Raw genomic sequence first — 21,150 nt, 5'->3', positions numbered from 1 at the left:
TTACACCAGTGAAAATTATGCTCAACCTGAGTAATGAGTATACAACAACACAACAGCACTCATATACAAGTTGAAGAAATGATCAATTTAAACGAAAAACAGCTGCTTACAAACAGTCGACGACTTTGTGTCAATGAAGAAAACGGTGCGGAAATGTGACAAGTGTTAAGCACATATACATGATACAAAATATACATTACAAGGTGCATATAATGACTTACAATGCTAAAAAAGTGGACAAGATTGCATAGTAGTAGCAAGCGTATTTTTGTACAGCTAAGAATAGTCTTAGTGTGAAGCGTTGCGGAGAAAACAGACCGAAAAACAATGTCACTGGGGAAAAAATTATTTCAAAAGCAAGAAAACAAATAAATTTCGTTTAAAGATTTCCATTGGTTGGTTGAATTTTTGAGATGCCGGCACACGCCTATCTTACACTCTCATAACGATACGATCCATGTTTGGTCTGGATCAAGGCCAAGCGATTGCACCACATCGAGAACACCACCTAGCGGTAAACAAAATCTACATTAATGATATTTGGGACAAAGCGACTAGAATTTTTCTTAAAAAGGCCTATACCTCAATAGAGTATAGAGTTGTAAGTCGGGTAGACTTTTCGGGTCTGGTTCGGGCTTAAGTTTGAAAAAAATTCCGCCCCAAATTCATGCTCAACACTCTTCCACAATTGCGTGTGAATTTCATTTTCCTTACACGTATGTCCGTGGGCGCAGAAAGCTCCCGAAAAGTGCAATTTAGAAAAGAATGACAGTCAAAGAATGGCATCAAAAGATGACTTTGATTCATTCAATAATTTTAACTTTCTGGCCTAATTTGGGCTTCAAATAAATTTTCCGGTTCGGGCTTGTATTTTCGAGTTAACAACATAAGACCCGTTTACAACTCTAATACAGTATACGAAGCATATTACTAAATGCGTTCAAAATTTTTCGTCACTAAGCCTACCTTCTTTTGGTTGTGCAGACGACTTCGCTCCATTGTCGCCATTGTCTGCTACAGTTTGTTCTTTCGGACTTGGTACAACAGGTCGCTGATCTGGTTTGTTTGTGCGACCAGGAAAGATCTTTATATCAAAGTCCTCGATTTTTCCCAGATTGTGCGGGTCTGGAGAACGGCTTTTACCCCTGTCAATGTTCTTAACATTAAACCCGATTGCTTGGGCTACTTTCTGCTTCATCAAACCATTTGTGGCTAGTTTTGACTGAGTTTTTTTCGTGTGTTCGACATCACGACTACATGTGGAGGCGCTTTCGTCCGCACTATTGTACAACTGCATTATGATATCAAGTTCTGCTGAGGTAAGAGGAGCACTGTGTGACGCAATAGGCACAGGGGACTCTACAACCCTACGATTGGGGACATGCTCTTTTATGTTTGTTGGGACCGTTTTATCGTCGGTTTTGTTTCCCCTTTTAGGCGTCGTTGGTTGAAACAACAAGTCGTCCTCACTTAGTCTATCTACTTCCGGCAAACGCCGATACTGACCAGAATGATCCAAACTTTCACTTTCCGAAGTGTCGTCACTGTATTCCTGTGAATGCGCAAGCGATTGTCTGGGTGTGTGATCGTAGATGCTTCCAGAGTAGCTGGCGACTATGCTAGCCTGGGCTGGTGATGGCGACATAGTGTTTTCGTGGGTTGAGTTGCTGGCAGGAGTAAGTATTTCGTCGGGTAATTTGTACTCGGTCGGGGCAGTGTAGCGAAGGTTTGCGACGCGTAAGTTTCCTTTTTGATTTCGGCCTTCCAACACAGAGTCGTTTACTGCAACAATGAAATTACTGTCAGTCGCGGAATGTGATCCTACATTTTCCTCGGACCTGACGGAAACGGAGCTCTCATCACTCGAAAGATCGGGGTCCACGTTTCTGATCTCGTACTTCTTACACTTGTGGAGCATTGAATCAGTGACGCTTACGGCAAAAGATTCGCTTTCCTTACTTCCTTGGGAATTACTCCGCGAGAAGAAAGGAGCAGATCTGATAGAGCTATGAGAAATGTTGCCTTTTGCTGAAAAGCTGGGTGTGACTTTGGTTGTTGTGGAACTGTTGAGATTGTAATCGGAGCTGTTAAGACTGCTACTGCTGGAAAAGTAACTCTGACTTCCGGTAGTTTTTCTCTGCTTGGCCCTTTCGAGATCACTTGGACCTAACCCTAGGATCCTTGCTGCTCGTTCCTGTAAGGTTTCTTTATGTTGCCTGGGAGATAAACCAGCCATGAGGGCCTGGTTGGATCTGGAAAGTTCCTGCTTTAAGGACTCCTCGCTTTTTGCTCGATGAAGGAAATCGTTCATGTCCAAGGAGTAGGAGTGCTTGAAAGGATTCATTTTGATCTCGTGGGATGGAGAAGTGACTTCAATGCTCTTCTGTCTCTCATAATGGTTGCGGGCATCATTTAAGTCAGAATGAGGAATGAAAGCGATAGTTGCTCTTCGGTCAAAACTGTTAATTCCAGCACCTTCCGTTTGTGATGAGGATCTTCGATGATAACGGAGTCTTCTCTTCATGGTGAGAGAGTCATGACTGTCGATACGGACCAGCTTACTTGCCAGTGGACTATTTTGCGCCTCAGCAGTCGGTTCAGAGTCCGAAAAGCTGAAAGAGGGAGAACCCGCGCATTCTTTTTCTGCATTACTACTAATGGATGAAACGGAAACGGAAGATGACGAACTCTTTCTCTTCCCCGTGCTAAAGATCTGCTCTTCTGCTTTATCTTCAATTTCTTCCGCCCCAATGGGAAGAGATGCCTCGGAGGTGGTTTTTGCAAAGATCCGTTTCACCTCGACATTGGCACCCTTTGATTCCTGTGATGACGCTGATCTGGGTGAAAATAATCTACCTTCCATGAGATCTCTCTTGGAAGCGGTGATGTTTTGCTCTTGAAGAGCAGGTAGGGGATTGCTGGGTGCATCCTCTAAATGATGCTCATAGTTCTGGGAGCGGCCATGGACAGATGCGACTTCTTTCACAAAGGGAGGCGATCCGGTCAGACCGAACCAAGTACCAGATTCAGCCGGTTGAGAGATAACATTGGGTAGAAGTTTACTCTGCAAATTTGTAGTTAAAATATCTTAAGTTCTTTAAAAATTATTTCATTTCATTACATATTTATGCTGGAAAATACCAATTTCATCAAAAATAGATATTATTTGTGAAGTAAAACAAAAATTTATTTATTTACTGAAACGGTCAGAAACCACGGAAACAGTAATTCGTGTAGAAATTACGGATAAAATATCAGTATAAACAGGAGAAACAGCATCTTTTAAAATTGTATTTGAGTACGCCAGAGTGATGTCAAGAGAGTAGAGTCAATAACAATGCTAATTGCAAGACTTTACAATAAAAGGAATGCCCTTGACGGCCGTACTTGTGCTTTATCTGCTACTCCCGTGTTATCTTGCATGTCGTCCATATAATCGCCGTTTGGAAAAGATTCTGATTTTGTTCGTTTGATACAAAAAACTTTCCCACCGCTGGTGAGAAACGACGTAGCGACTATTGACTCCTTTTCACATAACCTCATTATCGGTTCGCTTGAAGTACCTTTGAATACAGTTCGGGAGCACACAGTAAATCACAGGTAAAACATGTCTGTAGTGTTAATGGCATTGGCACTTTATGCAACATTCCTATGAAACATTAGCTTGTCATCTTATAACATCATGTTAAGTCGCTGATAACGGGAGAATATAATTTTCGATTTTTTTAGCAAATCATGCCTCACCTGCTTGGCCATGGGGTACGCTTTCGGAAGATACAACATTCTGACTTGTTCTATCTGAAATGATTGTTGCCTTAGACCTGTGAGTTTCCGAAAACTGATTTGAGCTAAATTCTGGCAATACGTCGTCAATGAAAACTTCACGTTCGGACAAAGGCTGTAATATCTGGGTTACATTGGACGTTTTTGCTTGGTTTAGGGTTTTAGGAGTTTGACTGAAAGTTGGTGTTGTCTTTTTTGGAGTGTCTAGAACAATGTCGTTGCTGGAGGAGTCTTCGTTGGATGAATCATCATCTGAGTCTTCTTCACATGAAGATGAAGAAGAGAAATTTTGCTCTTGAAGATGAAACTCGGCGTGCTTCACTGCATCAACCGATATCTCCTGATTTGCTCGATACGTCACGTTTTCGTGGATAGACCGCCTTGTTTCAGATATATCGTTAAAATAAGTTCCAGTAACTTCCTGTTGAGATCTCGGGGAGCCAAGACCTCCGGATGACAGAGCATCATCCATGGACATCGACTGGACCACCTTCTATAAATTAGCAGGAAAACGTTTAATGGTTCACTCTAATATAATCTAAATACGTCATGTTGCTGCACTCTGTATACCAAATAAGTTAAAAATCAAATATTTTCAATTTTACACTAGGTAGAAATGTTGTTCAATATCACAGCTTTAGGTATTTTCATTCGTGTTCAAAAATTTGCCAGTTACAGTAGCTACTGCCTCATTTTTCACCTGTTTTCGAAGCTTTCTCCTGTTATCCTGTACACTTTGTAGTGGATCGTCTGGCGCGATTTTATTGATTTCATTATAAGAACGGCTTCTGTGGACTCCCATGCGGCTTCAAAAAATAATAATTTGTTCTCAAAGGGCCCCAGAAGCAAGGCCACTTAAATCTTGAAAAGCATGCTAACCTTCCTGCTGCATATTGCTGTTTCTCCATGTGTGGTAGAGCACTGGTGGACATATAGACATGCGGGGACATCATATACGGATAGGGAGGATAAGGGAAACCGAAATAAGGATTCATTCCAAATCGAGGAAGTGATCCGCCTCTAGAAAACGGGAAAATGCACAAGCATGTACAGATAAAAATGAAGAAATGTCTTGAAGCGTATGCCGCTATAAGCACACAAGCAAAAATCTACTACATTCCAAAACAAGTCACTTATCGCCGATGTCGCCGCTGTTTTACGTTTTATATCAAAATCTATCGGCAGATATCATTTATTAATGTGGAAGTTTGTTAACTCGAAGCTAAAGGGATCGGATAAGTTACTTGGTGTCATCAGAAGTTGGTATAATTGACTTTATTGTAAGCGTTAACGAGCTTCTACTGTATTTACAAATACAGAACATACATTCGACTCGCAACACAGCTACTGTACATTTCATTGAAAATGCCAACCGCAGCGTCTTCCAAATAAATACTTTCTATTGTTTTTGCTCTTGCGTTCGTTTGCGTTTGAGTCTTAACTCCTAAAATTTATTGTCTGACGCAGTGAGTAGTATTTTACCTGAAATCCGCCGCTTCTTCATTCATATATACCTGATCTACCTGAAATGCTGCAAAACAATTCCAAAGAATAAACTTGAATAATACAGTAGTTTGTCTGAATGAAATAAAAAGTTACCGCAGCAAACTGCAGACGCAATTCTCATACAGGCCTATTCATAAATCGGTTGAATATTAAAAATTGCTTTCCGAAAAAATATTATTTCAAAAAATATGTATGACTTTAAAACAAAACAATACGGAGCACAAGTTGTCTTACATCCATCTGGAAACATAGTTCCTACTGGAGAGCCCATTCCGTCGACTATTTGATGTGGCCCGACTTCTCCTGAACTCTTTCCGTAAACGTTTGGTAGCGTACTAGCGTAAGGATATCTTAACAAACAACAAAGTGTTTGAGTAAGGGTGTTGGACTTCAAACTTGACTACAGCAAATAAGGCTTCAACTCACGGGTAAGTATTCGACCAAGGTGATGAATCTTGGGGCCAGTAATGAACTGCCGAGTTTAGCCAAGCTCCAACTTTGGACGCACTTGCGCTGTTCAGATCAGGCACGCTACGATGTGTTTCAATGTCTTTGGCAAGATTAGCTGATTTCTATAAAATAGCGATGCTAAGTAACACGTATAGTCTACTTAAAAAACTGAACGGTGGATCTGCTTTTATAAAATGTATAGTTAGAAGTGTATGGTTTATCCAGACGTAAAAAGTCACCCACCCGTTTTCCCTTTTTGCGATTTTTCATATCTCTTTTTCCGTTCTTTGGTGATTCGTTTTCATTCTTTTCCTCAGTTTTATCAGAACTCTTCTTTCTGTTTTTGCCTTGTTCCTTTCCTATGTAATGTGTAAAATATCACCAACTTTTGTTTAAACAAAACTAAAGATATCAGCAAACAGCAAACTGCATTAAAAGTATGTCCAATATAGGATGCCACTAATGCAAAGACCATGGCAGAAAAAAAGGGTTTCGAAACTTAATTTGTGGTTGCAATTAAACCGCAAAAATTGCCTGCACCCTGCATACTATAAAACGACTTAAAACAAAACCAACAAACCGATGCCAATACCAGAAAATAAGACATACTCTGTTTGCTTTTCTGACGCGATTTTGCGTCGCTTTGTTTTTCATCTCGCTGCTTTGATGACATTTCTGATTTTTCAGGAGAAGATTCCTTGCGTGGGGATCTATCCCGTCGCTTCCTTCGACGCCGATCCGAGTTATCAACTTTCTCCTTGCGACGCGAGAGATCATCGCGGGAGGATCTCTTTTGCCGTTTCAGAGATTCTTCCTTCGGTGTTTTTTCATCTTTTAGATCGGATTTGTGCGATTTGTTTTTCCTTGTTTCATGTCGGTTTTCTTCACTAACGTCACGATTGTTGTTTTGATTTTGTTCCGGTTTTGCATGTTGTCCGACCTCAAGTGGTTTCTTTTGAATGTGATTAGGTTTGGACGGAATGTCGTCATCAACTATGTAAGGTTTGTGATGTTTTTCTTTCAAAGGAAGCACATGGCTGCTGACGTCAGCACCCATGACGTAATCATCCGGATTTTACGTCATCCAAGCAGTAAAACAACAAATAAAATTTATGTGTCTTAGATAAAGTTACAGTCGCGTTTAACACCTTACCTGTAAAATGCAAACAAGGTTTAGTGTCTCTCAAAAGAGGGTAAAATCTCTTCGTTTTTGCATCGTTTGAAAACAATGAGATATAGGAACGTTAAACATATGTTTACTACCAGTTCCTTTTACAATAGCTATGTCATGACTCATGTCATATGTGACCGTACAGTAAAAGATGCTTCGTGAACATTTGGAAGTGTATTAACAAACATCGTTTACCTGTGTCCTCAACAAAGTGTTGAAACTCGCTCACGAAAGCTGATTTTAAAAGCAAGAATAAAAAAATGAGTACAACGATAACAACGTACGAGCTAAGTGCAATACTGTTAAATTAAATTTCACTTCTATTAAAATTTAAAGAAAGCAAATACAGACACCGCGCGAAAATTGTGAGATTGGATTCCGAGCTGCTGAGACATTTCATCCAATAAAGGATTTTGGACCACCGGTAACGCAATTACGCAACCGGCCGTATTGATTACTGCAAAATGAAACGAACGGGTTACAAGGGAGTCCATCTGTTCAACATACGGTTTGTAACTGCAGAGTAAACACAAGCCTGAAATTTTCAGGTATCTGGTATAGGCCTACTGCGTGGTTTTTGGCGCTTGCAATTCATCGATAATAATGTTTCACAAACAAAATGTTTTGGAAAGTTCGAAAAAACAACATGTAAAACGCACACAACAAATTCTTTCTCCAATCCAACTTCGTAAGATATCTGTCTGTCTGTAGCTAGCAGCTTATAATGTTTTCACGTTGGAGTCAATTAGTGGATTTTTCACGTTTTGTTAACTTATTATAATTGAAGTATTTCCTTTTCAACTTTAAGTTTTTCTTTAGTTTTGTATTTTATTGTTGCTAAAAACTGAATCTTTTTCACCAAGTTCACCAAGTCGAGTAAATATAATTAACCTCTGGAGTGCTACTGTATGATCTGTTTTTATTTTATTAAGAATTATTTTATTAAAAATTCATTAATAATCAATTTTTTATTAATGGTTTTACATACAACGACCTTTCATCAATACCCAGCACAAACATATAATGGCCAAAGGCAATTCAACAATGCCAACAAACATTTTATCAACACTGAAAGCAATTTTAGCACTATTCGGATCAAATCTATCAGAGTTAACAATAACGCAATTAATGTCGATAATATTAGAAAAGTGTTTCTTAGTACTTCTTGCAACATTGACAACCAATTCATCTTCTATAAGTCAAAGCAAACGCCGACAGCATGAGATAAGTTCATGATCAGTAGATATAAAAGTTGTCTACATTTATTTACAATCTAAACTTAAAAAGAACGTGTGAAACTGCGTGCCTAAAGCGGTGAACAATATTAAAACAACATTCTCACAAAAAGTGTTTCATGTGCTATATATAAAAGTATATATCTAACTAAACGTAAAGACCGGCTCCAAATCTCCTTATTTCGCATGGCGCTTTACAAAAGGCACGATAAAATACGTGGTGAGGCCTTGATTTGTATCAGAAGAACAGAGGGTTACACGATGACATCACAAGTATATTGAACTGGAATGACTTTTTGTCCAAATCGGACGCAAGTACGTGCAGTGCAGATACGATGGAAAAAAGAACTTTCCCGTCTAAATTCCGCTACTAACACTACAGTAACTTATTATAGTGCATAAAACGGATGTATAGAAGTAAGAAATGTAATAAGCTTACAACTAACTTACCACCGCACCCTAAATCGGTTTAATTCCATCAAGTAGTTTTGCAAAAGGACCTTATTGCCAGCTAAAATACCGTGTAGGTGCTTAACCTTTGCACAACGTAGACAAGATGTATGCAGAATATTTTAACTAGTCATTCTCTCCATTGTGACAACACTAGTCGTTGCTGTCCTAAATGATACAGAATTTTCATTTTGCTCAAAATTGAAACTTTATTGATTGACCTGCAGTTGGTCTTTGTAAAATTACGGTGAAATGGTATCTTGGGGAGCCTTTCATTCATGACAAGTAGTAAGACAGGATTGTTGTTAGCTAAATAAATCAATTAAGTAATATTGTAACCAAGTTTTTCTTGGGCCAGGAGGCCTCCCGTTTTAACGGCTAGTCACTTAGCCGGTTTCTGCCCTCCTATCTTTTATGAGTCTTCCTTTAATAAAAACAAACGTCTTTCTTGTATTAAAAACGAAGGTAGACTGAATTAACTCTTCTCCAAAAAACCACAGCGTAAGCAATTAATTATCATTCCGGTGTGAGAATGGAAATTGCGGGCAGCGTAATATACCCCGGGGGCGAGTTGTGGGGTGCAAAACGTATACGTGTGTAGAAAACTTACTAACAATAAAAGGAATCACAAGTGAAATATCGATGAATTACTAATTCTAAATAAAAACGCAGTCACACATTATGGCCACAACAATACGGGTGAAATACATCTTAATATAAATCTAAAAACACATCGTGGAATATACATCTAACTATACAACTAAAACGTATCAATGTGCAGTGCTACATAATAAAACAAGGGTGTAGAAATAATCCCGTGACAATATGAATGCCAAAAAGGTGTTGGAAGGAAAATAAACTAAGTTTTCAATAAAGCGTTTATAGTAGTAGGCTTATTGTAGTAATAAGCACTTCACTATTTCACAAAGTTAGCCTACCTGAGAACGGTATTCGCGAGAAAACGCAAGATTTATTGAGACGGCTAGAGGAATGTAAGAATTGTAATTAAATTTTCAAATTTGAGGACTGAAAGGACCGAGATGTTGCATCCTTTTGTGTCTGCGGTTAGCGTGACTGCGTGAGGTTGCAACAATGCACAGAACGCACCTCCCCTTTTATCGACTCGATAACGATTTATTTCTTAATACTCAAGCAAACAAGAGACAAGTATACGCAAATAGCTAAAAATTTTAGCAGTTTCATTCAAATCATGCAAAAGTTCATCCAATTTTGGCGAACCCGAAAAGCTCGTCTTTCTGTGTGTCGAGTCATGTTCAACTCTTGCAGCTCACATTATACACAAATGACGACATGAGCCCACAAGCGACTCTCCCAGCATAAAATATTCATGGTTTTTAAATTATGGTAAATGCAGATCATTTTTCATCAAACACTTTCCTATTTTCGGAAAAGGCCCCACATCAAAGCAAACCGCGTCTCCTAATGTCATGCAAAAATCCTTTCTGCAACATTTGGTAAACAATAGTCGTAGTTTGCTGGAAACCACAAATCTTACGTAGTCATTGCAAGGCCTTTTTCACTATTTAGTGTTAATATTTGCTTACACTGACCAGTTAAGTTATCTGTGCGCTGGGTGAGAAATTTTTTGCTCCTCGTTTCCACCCACACAACACTTCGTTACCAGATTAAGAACATTACAAATACACGCTTAACAGAATAATGCCGTACATAAAAAGCAAACTAACCAAACATTAAACATAAACTAGCATTTTAATCCAAGGTTTGTGGAACCATGACCCAGTACAAAAGAACACTTTACTACATGAAAGAAATTCAACAACTGAGTTTAAAACGAAAACTTAAACTCTCTACCACACAATGCTTGTAAAAAGCAGTTATAGGCAATCAAAACTTCTTGATTACAGCGGATGCAATCAGATGGTTTTTGTACATCGCTAACTGTAATTGAATACAACAAGCAATAGCACTTAGGACAATAACAATTGAAAGCCTTCAAAGAAAGCGGGTGTTTTGTGGAATCACTGTCATAATAAACTACATGACGTGATTAGTAACCTAACCTGCTTTCACACAAGATTATCTCAATTCTCTATCGATGAATGCAAATTCAATCAAGCGTAGAAATAATTTCCAGACCGTGACGATATTGCGGTTTTAGTACAGTGCTCTGTTTCAAGTCAAAACTCCCATACTCTTCCCACGATTCATTGGCAACAACGTCTTGCGAAATTAGATAGATACACAGTTAGTTACGGTAAACAATTTTGTCTCCTTCAGTAGCCAACTTCCTTAATAAAATCGAATCACTCGGGAAATAACACACCAGGGTAATCATTTTCATAGCTTACCCGTTTCACAACACGTAACAGACTCATGGGTTTTATAGCGGTCTTTGATCAGTCCAGCGGAAACACTTGAACATCTTACGGTCACTTAAATTTATAACGGTCTCCTCTTCACTTATGAAAGTGTCACTTTAACAGCGGCTGGCCGCTCTAACAAAGTACAATTTAAGAACCACACTAATCTATGGTCAATTACTGGTCTACTTACTACGTACCTTAGTTGTAGCCTTGATACGAAAATAACAAAAATGGTTGACAAAAAATAAGCCAAAAACATTTACAAATGTCTTACAGTGTGATAACACACTATCAGTCCAGTAGTAAACGGCAAACAATAAAAATAAAAGACCTTTCTTTATCTCTGCAGCTGAAATGCTATTGTATGGGCTAGTTTTATTTACTCAAAGTTATATCGCTGCGCTGCTGTAGACGAATAGTCACTATGGACCCGAACATAATTCAGTTAAAATTTAACTCTCAGTCAACAGAACTCATCCCGGAACTACAAACAGACATGTACCTTCGGTAAATATTGAAGCCTTTGGTGAACGCTTCCTGGAATGTTTCACTAGCAAGCTTTTCAAAAAACTTTTGAAACTACAAATATTGTTGAAGAGTACTACCTTTATAACAACTTACTTCACAATCTAACATATGTCCTACTAAGCTAATACAAATTGTCAATATCCTTTAACAATTCAATTTAACGAACTGACATGTCAAGTTCGTAGAGCCCTTGAAAATTATTAAGGTGCCAGTTACAGCTATCTGTGGCTGTGGGTAGAAATGTTATGAAATAACTCCCGTTTCCTAAAGGGAAAACAGAATAGATAACCTAACTTCATACCACGTGTAGTTTTCAACACTTTCTTCCTACAAAAGAATTAAAAATAATCATAAGTTTAGCGGACATTTAAGTCAAGGCAGTTTTGGTTGTAAGCCATCAAAACATATATCCAAAGTTGTTTTTACCTCTCCTACTTCGATGATTAAACTGCTAGTTAGCTAGTAGGTCTACTTCAACCAAACACGCAAAATCCTATTTTCAGGCTGCCTATTCATCAACAGCACAAGCTGGTTTGTTCAAAGCCTCTTCTCTTACAATAGAGCAGTAGACCATTCTAACAAGGGCTTTGTTCTCGTTCTGCTGTCCTCTCGCCCGCCGCCCATCACTATAAAAACGCCGACGTTGTCGCTGCGGTGATTGCCGCTTGCGTTGCCATTAAATTCCTATTTTAATGAAAGACAAACTACATTTCACATTTATAGACCATTCTAGAGTTGTCTATTTGAAATTGTTCATGACACTCAAACCCTCAAGTTGTAGTCAGTAAAATCTATCTTAGTCGTGACCTCCATACTGAAAGTTGCTTTATCTCGGTAAGTGCTTATACAATAAACCTGAGAGTAAAATATAAAAAAACAGGATATAGTTTGGCATTCTGAAGGTTAACTTTACTTATAGGGGTATTAGTACTTTAATACGCAAGCATAAGCTTGCTTCTTCGGGTGTACTCCGAAACCTGAGAGTGTAATATTTTGATACAGTAATCGAATCTTTATTTTCTTAAAATGTTTCAACGTTAGTGACGAAATATATAACTACTATTAATTCTGATAAGTGATAATACAGTACCGGCATACGACTGATAGGAACGAACAATGAAAAGAATTTTATAACGGCAACATAGAAATTAGACTTAATGCAGAGAAATAATATCAGATCCGTTAATATTTAGATGAAATCTTTAAAAAATCAAACCTACGTAGTGGTCACCGCTTTATAAGCCCACCTGAGGACCAGGCTATTATGAGCGGCTGGAAATAACTGTACTTGCGTTGGTTCTATTTTGCAGTGTATTCTTCTCTTGCTCTTCAGAATGGCGTCCACGCATATGTATAATGGATATGAAATTAATCTAACTCTTGCCGCTGGTTATTTCTACGTAAAAATGAAATGTATGTTTTCGTTATCCTACAGCAAAAATAAAAAATACCGTCTGTTTTTTGGTGGAGCGAGATATCCCAATTTAAAGGTGATTTTGCTTTTCTTTTTATTAAAACCATTGACATACAATAACCATTACACGTTTCACAACGCACTCAATAAAAACACTGACAACCAAAATCATGCAATTGCAATACAAACAACGGGTGCAGTACAATGACTAAGAACGTGTGTAAGGCAGTTCTTATCGAGTGAAAAGAGTGGCAGTAATATTTTCAGTTCCACAATGCCGAGAACTGCGGCACCAAAACAACACACCATAAACGCATATCTTTTTACAATTTCCACAATAGCATTAAATATAAATATTCACATATATGCTATAAAAGACAATAAAATATCAATTAGAAAGTTTTTCTGTCATAAAGACATAACTCGCATCACGATAGAAGAACAATAATAGCAGTTATATGACGACAGTGACTTAAGATACGTATGACGGAAGATATTTGTTAAGACAAGTTCATCTGCAAGATGGAAGATAGCAATGCTTTGCCTTGAAGTGCAAATTCAACATCTTTTTCTTGCATATTTAATTTAATCTGAAAACATGTTTAATTTTAAGCATTATTATGTGTGCATTAGGCGAATTTACTGTATAAATATGAAATAAAACACTAAACATGTGTTACATAAAATCTATACACAGTACAGCATGGGATAGCATACCTTGGTCTGTCTCATTTGCTTCGCTTTCTTAACTGATATTATTCCACGTGATTCCACCAACCCACACAGAGATACAAATTCTGATTGGCCAACAGATGGAACGTGACGCCTCTTGCATATGGTCGAGTAAGATTCATGCAGCTTTCAAGAAATATACCATTGGAATAACAAATAACAAAAAAACAGATTAACGCCATATTGGCGATATCACAGATTAATGATACATACTTTTCCCAACGATGCTTCTTTAGTTTTGGAGGTTTTACACAATAGGAAAAGTGAACAGACTACAAGCTTTTGCTGGAGTGGAAAAGCATCATCGTTGTCAGTTTCATTATCATTGTTTGACCTCGCACAGAAATTATTGGACTCATAGACGCCAGACAAAACATCAGAGATTTGCATCAATCCAACCTTCAGAACTTTTTTTGAAGATGCTAAGGGTAAGTTTGTGCAAACCATTAGCATTATAGTAACAGCAAATAAAAGGGTTCTTGTGTTTTACTACAAAAGATAAGCACAAAATCAGAGCAGATTGAACAACATTACGTATGTCACAATCTGACTACGTTGTTTGCCTTTTTTCACCTTTACTAGGAGACAATGTCTGCTTAGAATGTTTCCTCTCAACCATTTCTACGGCTCTTCTACAAACTTCCAAAGCTTTTCTGGCATCTCCAGTCATAGCAGCCACCTTGCGAGCACAGAATTGAACAGCAACTGTATCCACAACACTGACATCGTTCTCTTCATGCTCTGAGGCCTGGATTGATAAAAAGCAAAGTTAGCTTCGGTTCGGCTAACAAAGGAATGAAAAAATTGTAACAACACTGTTTTCATTGACACTGTGATATGCTTGAATCCACTTATGACACATGCAAGTCATTCGTAGACAAGCACCTATTACAGTAGTAAAATCTTAATTGGCAATTCAATTTACTTTAAAGATACTTTTTCGTGTTTAGTTGAGAAATATACCTTTTTTATCCTCGCTTGCAAAATTTGGACAAGTTGATCTTTTGAATAAGGTTTGAAATTAATTAAACGGGGTTTGCATTCCACATTAGCCTGTAATCTGCAATTGACAAATAAACATAACCTTTTGGGTACATACCACTTTCAGTCCACAACTATCATTTACTACCAACATACATAATTACTTGTTACCTGCTGCAAGTGTAAAACAAATTTTTTAATAACTTACCGTGGTAGAATCCTGTCAGTTAAATCGAGAGAGTTTGCAATTCCAATGAGAATAAGTTTAGAGTTTGTTATGGAAGCCCAGTCAAACATGGTGTAAAGAACTTCCTGGTGTTTTGATTCCAATTGATCCATTTCATCTAAGAGTAGGAGTCTAAAAGTGACAAACATAATTAGGATCTTCCATTATCTAGCACTTATTAAAAGGAACTAAACTGATAATGCAAAGAGAGCAAAGAGATGTACATTGACCAATACAACTGCATTTACACTGCAAAAAAAGAAGTGATAGCCAAATTATTCGAAGAGCATGAGAACATTAGTAGACAATAATATACAGTGTTACATGGTGGTATTGCATGTAAATAAACCACATTAATGTGAGAGTCTTTTGCCTTACTTCATTTTTCCTGGTTCAATTAATTTTTGTTCAATGAATTTCTGCGCCAATCTGGCCGATTTTAACTGACGACTTGTTGCTCCCATGTTATAAGCAACACGTTGATAAATTTGTTGGGCAGTGCGCATTGACATGCAGTTGATTGTAATCACTTGATCTAACTTTTTGCAAATCTGGAATACAAGTCAAACATAATCAGGAAATATATAAAATAGACGTCTTGTTTAGGGCTACAATACAACATTTGGATTACTGAATTTCTCAGATAAATACAAATAAAAAATATTTTTCATACTGTATATCCCAATATGAATATGAACCTTTTCGTTTGATAAAACATTCACTAAACATGCACTTTTCCCTGTGCCTGGAGCTCCAGAAATATATAAACTGCCAGCATTCCCTGAGGCAATGTGATTAGTGACAAAGGATGAAATTTCTGATAATTCTGGGTCACGACCTACTAACTGATCTGGTACAGCATTATGTAAAGCACTCTTCACTTTGTTGTATAGATTATTATCTGTGAATAAAAACGGTCAGAATAGTCAATAAATGAAATTAGGACAAAATCAATTGAAAAATGCATGAAGTATTGACTAAAAAAAACTTCCATCCATATATTAACAAAACTAAATATCAAATTCGTAACTGTTGTTATTTCTTTCAAATATATACCTTTCTTCTTCAGTTGAAAAGGAGGAATGTTTTCCTTGTTACAAAACTTATCTTGTAATATAGCCTTTGTAAATTTGGCCGGTGATTGCACAGATTTCGCCCGTCTTGGTTTTCCAGAGCTTTGCCCAAGCTTAGTCTTCTTACTTGGAGAAGGTGAAGAAGTAATAAACTTTTGTATCACTTTTTTAGGGCTTGCATTGGTGGCATCGTTCAATGGGGTTACATTCCCATTTGTAAGCACACTATTATTTTCAGGTAAGCTTCTTTTCTGAGGTGATTTAAGAACCTTTGGCGATGACTTATTAACTGAAGGTGGACTAGCCAACAGCACTGCCTGTAACTGATTCTGCAATGAAATTGAGAGAGCAGGACTACCTTTTGTCGAAGGTGGAGAGTTTAACGTTAAACTCCGTAATGGAGACAGAATGCAACGACAGTTACTGGCTTTAGGTACTATGTTTTCTTTGCATCTTTTCACAGGTGACACGGGAGAGAGTTTAAATATTTCTTCTAAAACTAACTCATCTGTTAGTGTGTTTTGCTTCATGTCTGTTGATGAGTCAAACAATGCAAGCTTCTTTCTTGCAGATTTTGTAAATGATGAATCATCTTTGTTCTGTCGATGCTGCTTTACTTCGGGAGTTGCATAGACTCTGCCACTTCTAGTAGTTCTCACAGACATGGCGACAAGTTAAAAAATAAAATCTAAAACCTTAAAATCTAAAGTTAAATACAATAAACATTTTCGAACGGCTGTTACAAGCAAGCAATTATTTGAGTTTGGAATAGGTAGGATGCTTGTCAAACTTTACATAAACAGTGACCAATAAACCATGAAAATCAAATTATAACAAATGTTCTTCATAAAGGTAATATATTTAAGGACTGCAAGGCACAACAGCAACAATATAAAGTGCTGCATGCCATGTCTTCAGAAAATGGGGATATTTTTCGGTTATTGGCTTCAGTTCCACACTACTGTACTAGGCAAAACTTCTGGGTTAATCTTTTTCTTCTCACTCGCATGTTTTTTGATTATCGCACACACATGGTACGAGTACAGTACCATTCAGTAATAACTTCTGTCAAATATTTTTGTTCAAAGCTGAGAAACCTCAAAATAGTAAAAGCCTCGTAAACTTGTAAATAAGCCACAATTTTCAGTTCATGGTCATTACCAGGTGTACAAGTTTTTTATTTAATTTTATCAATTCCGCTGGAGATGTAGAAATAAAAAAAGCTTGAAGTCGAGAAAACATGAGCTTTTGACTGCAATATTCCTAAGTAAACGAGCCCGAACGTTTGACGTCATAATAAATCGAACAAAAAAGAACTGTGAGCGAAATGCCTTTGCCATTATACTGCAGTGTAGGCTACATCCATAGCATACGTCCTCCGTTAGCTATAGGGGGATTTACGTGGATGTATGAAATGAGAGCATACGACTAACACAAACTGTGAGATAACTCTTTTAGGAACAAAAATTACGGTAGTATATTGTATATATAATACTCATGCCAGTGTTATAAGTCAATGAAATAACGAGTTAAAGATTAAGTGTAATATGTGAGACATTCTGCGCATGACATGCATGAACTATATAATGACTACATGAAGTGCACACACCTGTCGATAGCAAATAATGAAACAAACAAAAGTACATCAACATAACCAAGTTGTATATGATTTTCTTTGACAAGTATCACACTTTTTCACCCCACAGGCTTCACAATACCTAATTCCATACAATCCAATTTTCTCTATTGTAACCTATTAGTGTATTATTATATACCTATTCTATTGTATTATAACCTTGTAGTGATCGACAACAAATTTCAAACATGTATATCTTTAAGTTGCTTGGAAAAAAAACTCTTTGGCAACAGTATATATACTTCTTGTTTATTTGCCCAAAAGTTAATGTTCGGGTAAATCTGCAAGTGAGGCTCATGCCAAGCCTTCAAGCTCATTTTCTGTTTGGCATACCCCTAGGTTTTGCACATGCTTTGCTACGGTAGCAGTCTAGGGCTGAAAAGTCTAGTCTACTCGAGTACTTCTAAGTTACCTACACACTTATACAGCCTAAGCCCTAACCTATTGGTTAAGAAAGAAAACAAAACTTCAAGCATAAGAAAACTTAACACTGGAAGATTAGCATTGTGAAGCTGATATTTCAGTCACTCACTTAATCCTATCCAGAGATATACTTGCACACTTTGAACAAAATTGGGGTACCTATAGAATATACAGGTTCGCCTATACAGGTGAGGAAAGTGCGGCCTTTCAGCTATTTGCCTCCCAAAAGAGCCTACACAATAAACTAAGCCTATCTGCTAACAGACAATGTAGTATTTTTTGGTCAAAGGTTTCATAAAAGCCTTTCCTCTTTCCAATTATCTGGTCACAACTGTCTGCACTGCATAACTGAGTAATTTTCCTTTAAAGACATTGCTTAATACAATATCTTCATGCTGTGCACATAGAAGGCTTTGGCACAGATCAAGCTTTAAACCATGGCATTCTCCAGACATCAATCAAATGAGCAGTGCAGTGAAGTGTTACCCCTCCATTGAAAAAAACAATGGGTGCCCAGTGAGCATCTTTTTAACTCAATTTTGGATGCCCAATGCAAAATTTGTTTGCTATGGGAATGAGATACCCTTTAAAATCTGACCCTGCATACTTTAGACATAGTCTGTAACTTTATTGAAATAACAATTGTAGTTTGTAACAAGATAGTATTTCAGGAGGCTTTTGTGGATAGTTTTACCAACTCTTATATGACAGCAAGCGTTATTAAAATGAGTAAACAGAATTTAAAAACTATGGTAATTAAGAAATTTGGTTTGCTAAAAAATTTCAGTTACCGTAAGTGCCTAGTGTATGAATTTTGCTGAAAAATCATTATTCCAACATTCTTATGATCTAAATTTATGGAGCAGGTAGTAGGCATGATTCTTCTTCTGGCCATAATATGACATATTTAAGTAAAATGTTTCTTTTATTTCTATTGCATCCAACTTAGCCATATCATAAAAAAAAATTTTAAGCCCGAAATGAAATTGCGATGTTCGGTACAAAAATATATTATATCATAAAGGGAACTAGCTAGTGAGCCTTTTTTGTACTACAAAGTCAAAGTCCCTTCCTGCATCTCAATGAGTCACACAAGGCGGCCTATCCCCATTTGCATACTTTTTTCGCATGCTTGGGTCTTAATTCTTCCTTAACATTTTTGTAATTTGACTTACAAAGCTACCTTTTTTGCAAGTTTCTTTTTTAACCACTTTTCTCTGTGTGGGTTTAAGTTTTGTGAACCAGCCATTTCTGCGTATTCTAAGTATCGCAAACCGAGTCTTCAATCACTGCAAGACTGAAGCAATTTAAATAAATTTATCTAAATAATCGAAATAAGTTTCAGACAATTTCTATGAGGCTTGAACAAAACTTTTTCAGAATAAAGCTGAATTTTCTTATGAACATCGTCCAAAAATTAAATACCAAAATATTTGATGTCTATTTTTAACAAATCAAACAACCAGAAAACAAAAAATAGAACAGCAAAATGTGTGAAATAGAAAATTTCGTACACTGGCTCCATTAGCCCGATTGGAAAGTACAGCAGTTTTCCGCAAGAAATCGTGTATGCAAAAATGAAAAGTTTGGCATGAAGTTCACACTGAAGCTTTGTTTATTTATTATAAATTGGCATTAAGATAAAAACCTTTGACATGCACGCATTTGATTTTTGCATTTCGCATCTGATGATATAAATTTTGTTCCTTTGTCACAACAAATTCTGATTGATCTGCTCTTTCCATTTACCGCCAATACAACAAACCATTGCTTTTAAAAAATTGTAATGAAAACGGATATTTTCACCGGTGTGGAATATATAATAACGACATGGCAATCACTGGAATTAAAAACACCGGCATTCTTGTATAAAATCAAATACAGTAGAATAAATCCTCTTGCACAGAAATCCCAATCACCACAGTGCAATTACCTAATTAAAGTAAAAGATCAAAAAGTACGGGGGGTGGGGGGGGGGTGTTATATGCCTCGGAAAGAAGTTGTGTATAATGGTGTAGCCTTGTACGTGTATAAGAAACTTATTAAAACGCTAAGTCACAAGTCGTATATGAGTAAAATATTAATAAAATACAAAGCTACACATGGTGAGCATTAATGTTTACATAGTGCGTAAAAGCGGTCATAACAATATAAATAGTATACATCTAAAAACATAAACTCTTAGGCGAATGAATACGGCTAAGTAAAATAAAAATAAATCATCGAGAAGGTCTAGTGTTGACCGTTGTTCTAAGGAAACTCATATATAAGGTTAACCAATAGTTCAAACAAATCTCCTCAGTCCTCTTACTTTTCTAGTTTGGATGTTGTAATAGGCCTACAGCTAAAACAGAAAACTATTGCTTTTAATTTACAAAAAAAACGCATGCTTAATACAATCTACCGAACGCTTTCTGATGAGTCTCTTTTATACTTTTGCACTCCCATGCAAATCAGGGTTGAGTATTGAGGAATTAATACATCATGACTTATTTTCTATTATCTCATAACTCCTCCCCATTTATATAGGCCTTTAAGTCGGAGTGCAAAAGTATATGAGAGCCCACCTTCTTAAATTTTAGCTTAAGGCACGCCCTACCGTATATTAGTTATGGTGAAGCGTTCTGTAAAACAAATCCGAAAAGTTAATCATCACTTTAATCCACCAATAGAAATACCTTGTGCCCGAGACGTCCACCGATAACCACTAACAGACCCAGATAAACGGCACCTTAACAGGTAAAACAAGAATGACGATGGTAACTATCAAGAGAGTGAGCCTCAAACACCCTTTGCGCGGGAAAACCACCTTCCACTCCTTACACCTGCAAATTTGCCGCGAACTGATGAAAGAAAAAACAACACCGCTGTAAATTCGCGGCACTTTTTCTCAGAGGTCTTTGTAAACTATAGACATCTTAACAACGACGGAGCCTATAAATCTCGCTACTTCCCACCTTATAAAATTTAGTGAGTAGAGCTTACAAAAAAATATTACGGTACGGCATATTATGAATATATATTCTATAATCCTTTATTTCCTCATATTAAATGGGAATGAAGATTATTATTGAATATATACCTAAAAGATAAATGATTATAACTAGCAGCTGTCTATAGAGATATTACACCAGTTACAAAGTTACCTCCATCTTTTATATTTCTTTGACATACAAGTTAAACACATATTTGATTAA

General features: G+C 37.0%; 2 protein-coding genes across 2 annotated transcripts; both read right to left on the bottom strand.

Moving 5' to 3' along the window:
* Positions 1-66: 66 nt before the first annotated feature.
* Positions 67-6,888, bottom strand: LOC143468760 (uncharacterized). The gene is made up of 11 exons (XM_076966137.1): positions 6,349-6,888; positions 5,983-6,098; positions 5,716-5,861; positions 5,524-5,639; positions 5,266-5,314; positions 4,663-4,803; positions 4,484-4,589; positions 3,745-4,276; positions 3,388-3,563; positions 967-3,064; positions 67-508 (listed from the first exon to the last, which is right to left on the bottom strand). Exons 1-11 carry the CDS (start codon positions 6,794-6,796, stop codon positions 441-443), a joined length of 3,996 nt encoding a protein of 1,331 aa, XP_076822252.1. The 5' UTR covers positions 6,797-6,888; the 3' UTR covers positions 67-440.
* Positions 6,889-12,959: 6,071 nt separating this feature from the next.
* On the bottom strand, positions 12,960-20,776 carry LOC143469403 (cell division control protein 6 homolog). The gene is made up of 9 exons (XM_076967084.1): positions 15,878-20,776; positions 15,520-15,722; positions 15,200-15,372; positions 14,804-14,953; positions 14,578-14,674; positions 14,188-14,362; positions 13,828-14,036; positions 13,600-13,740; positions 12,960-13,472 (listed from the first exon to the last, which is right to left on the bottom strand). The coding sequence occupies exons 1-9, from the start codon at positions 16,557-16,559 to the stop codon at positions 13,383-13,385; spliced, it is 1,920 nt and encodes a 639-aa protein (XP_076823199.1). The 5' UTR covers positions 16,560-20,776; the 3' UTR covers positions 12,960-13,382.
* Between the last annotated feature and the right edge of the window lie 374 nt (positions 20,777-21,150).

Source organism: Clavelina lepadiformis, chromosome 8 (assembly GCF_947623445.1).
Source record: "Clavelina lepadiformis chromosome 8, kaClaLepa1.1, whole genome shotgun sequence".
Lineage (NCBI taxonomy): Eukaryota > Metazoa > Chordata > Ascidiacea > Aplousobranchia > Clavelinidae > Clavelina > Clavelina lepadiformis.
The sequence above is the reverse complement of the archived record's forward strand: the minus strand, read 5'-3'. Positions and strand labels throughout refer to the sequence as shown.

Bases quoted from the DNA above. Each gene is read 5' to 3' on its own strand.
- LOC143469403 (XM_076967084.1), bottom strand. From the start codon at position 16,559: ATGTCTGTGAGAACTACTAGAAGTGGCAGAGTCTATGCAACTCCCGAA. The intron at 14,954-15,199 runs GTAAGGCAAAAG...TGTCACTTTTAG, and splicing joins ATTGAACCAGGAAAAATGAA to ACTCCTACTCTTAGATGAAA. The intron at 14,675-14,803 runs GTAAGTTATTAA...TGTCAATTGCAG, and splicing joins ACTGACAGGATTCTACCACG to ATTACAGGCTAATGTGGAAT.
- LOC143468760 (XM_076966137.1), bottom strand. From the start codon at position 6,796: ATGGGTGCTGACGTCAGCAGCCATGTGCTTCCTTTGAAAGAAAAACAT. The intron at 5,315-5,523 runs GTAAGACAACTT...ATTGTTTTGCAG, and splicing joins AACTATGTTTCCAGATGGAT to CATTTCAGGTAGATCAGGTA. The intron at 4,277-4,483 runs GTGAAAAATGAG...GCTAATTTATAG, and splicing joins GGAGAAAGCTTCGAAAACAG to AAGGTGGTCCAGTCGATGTC.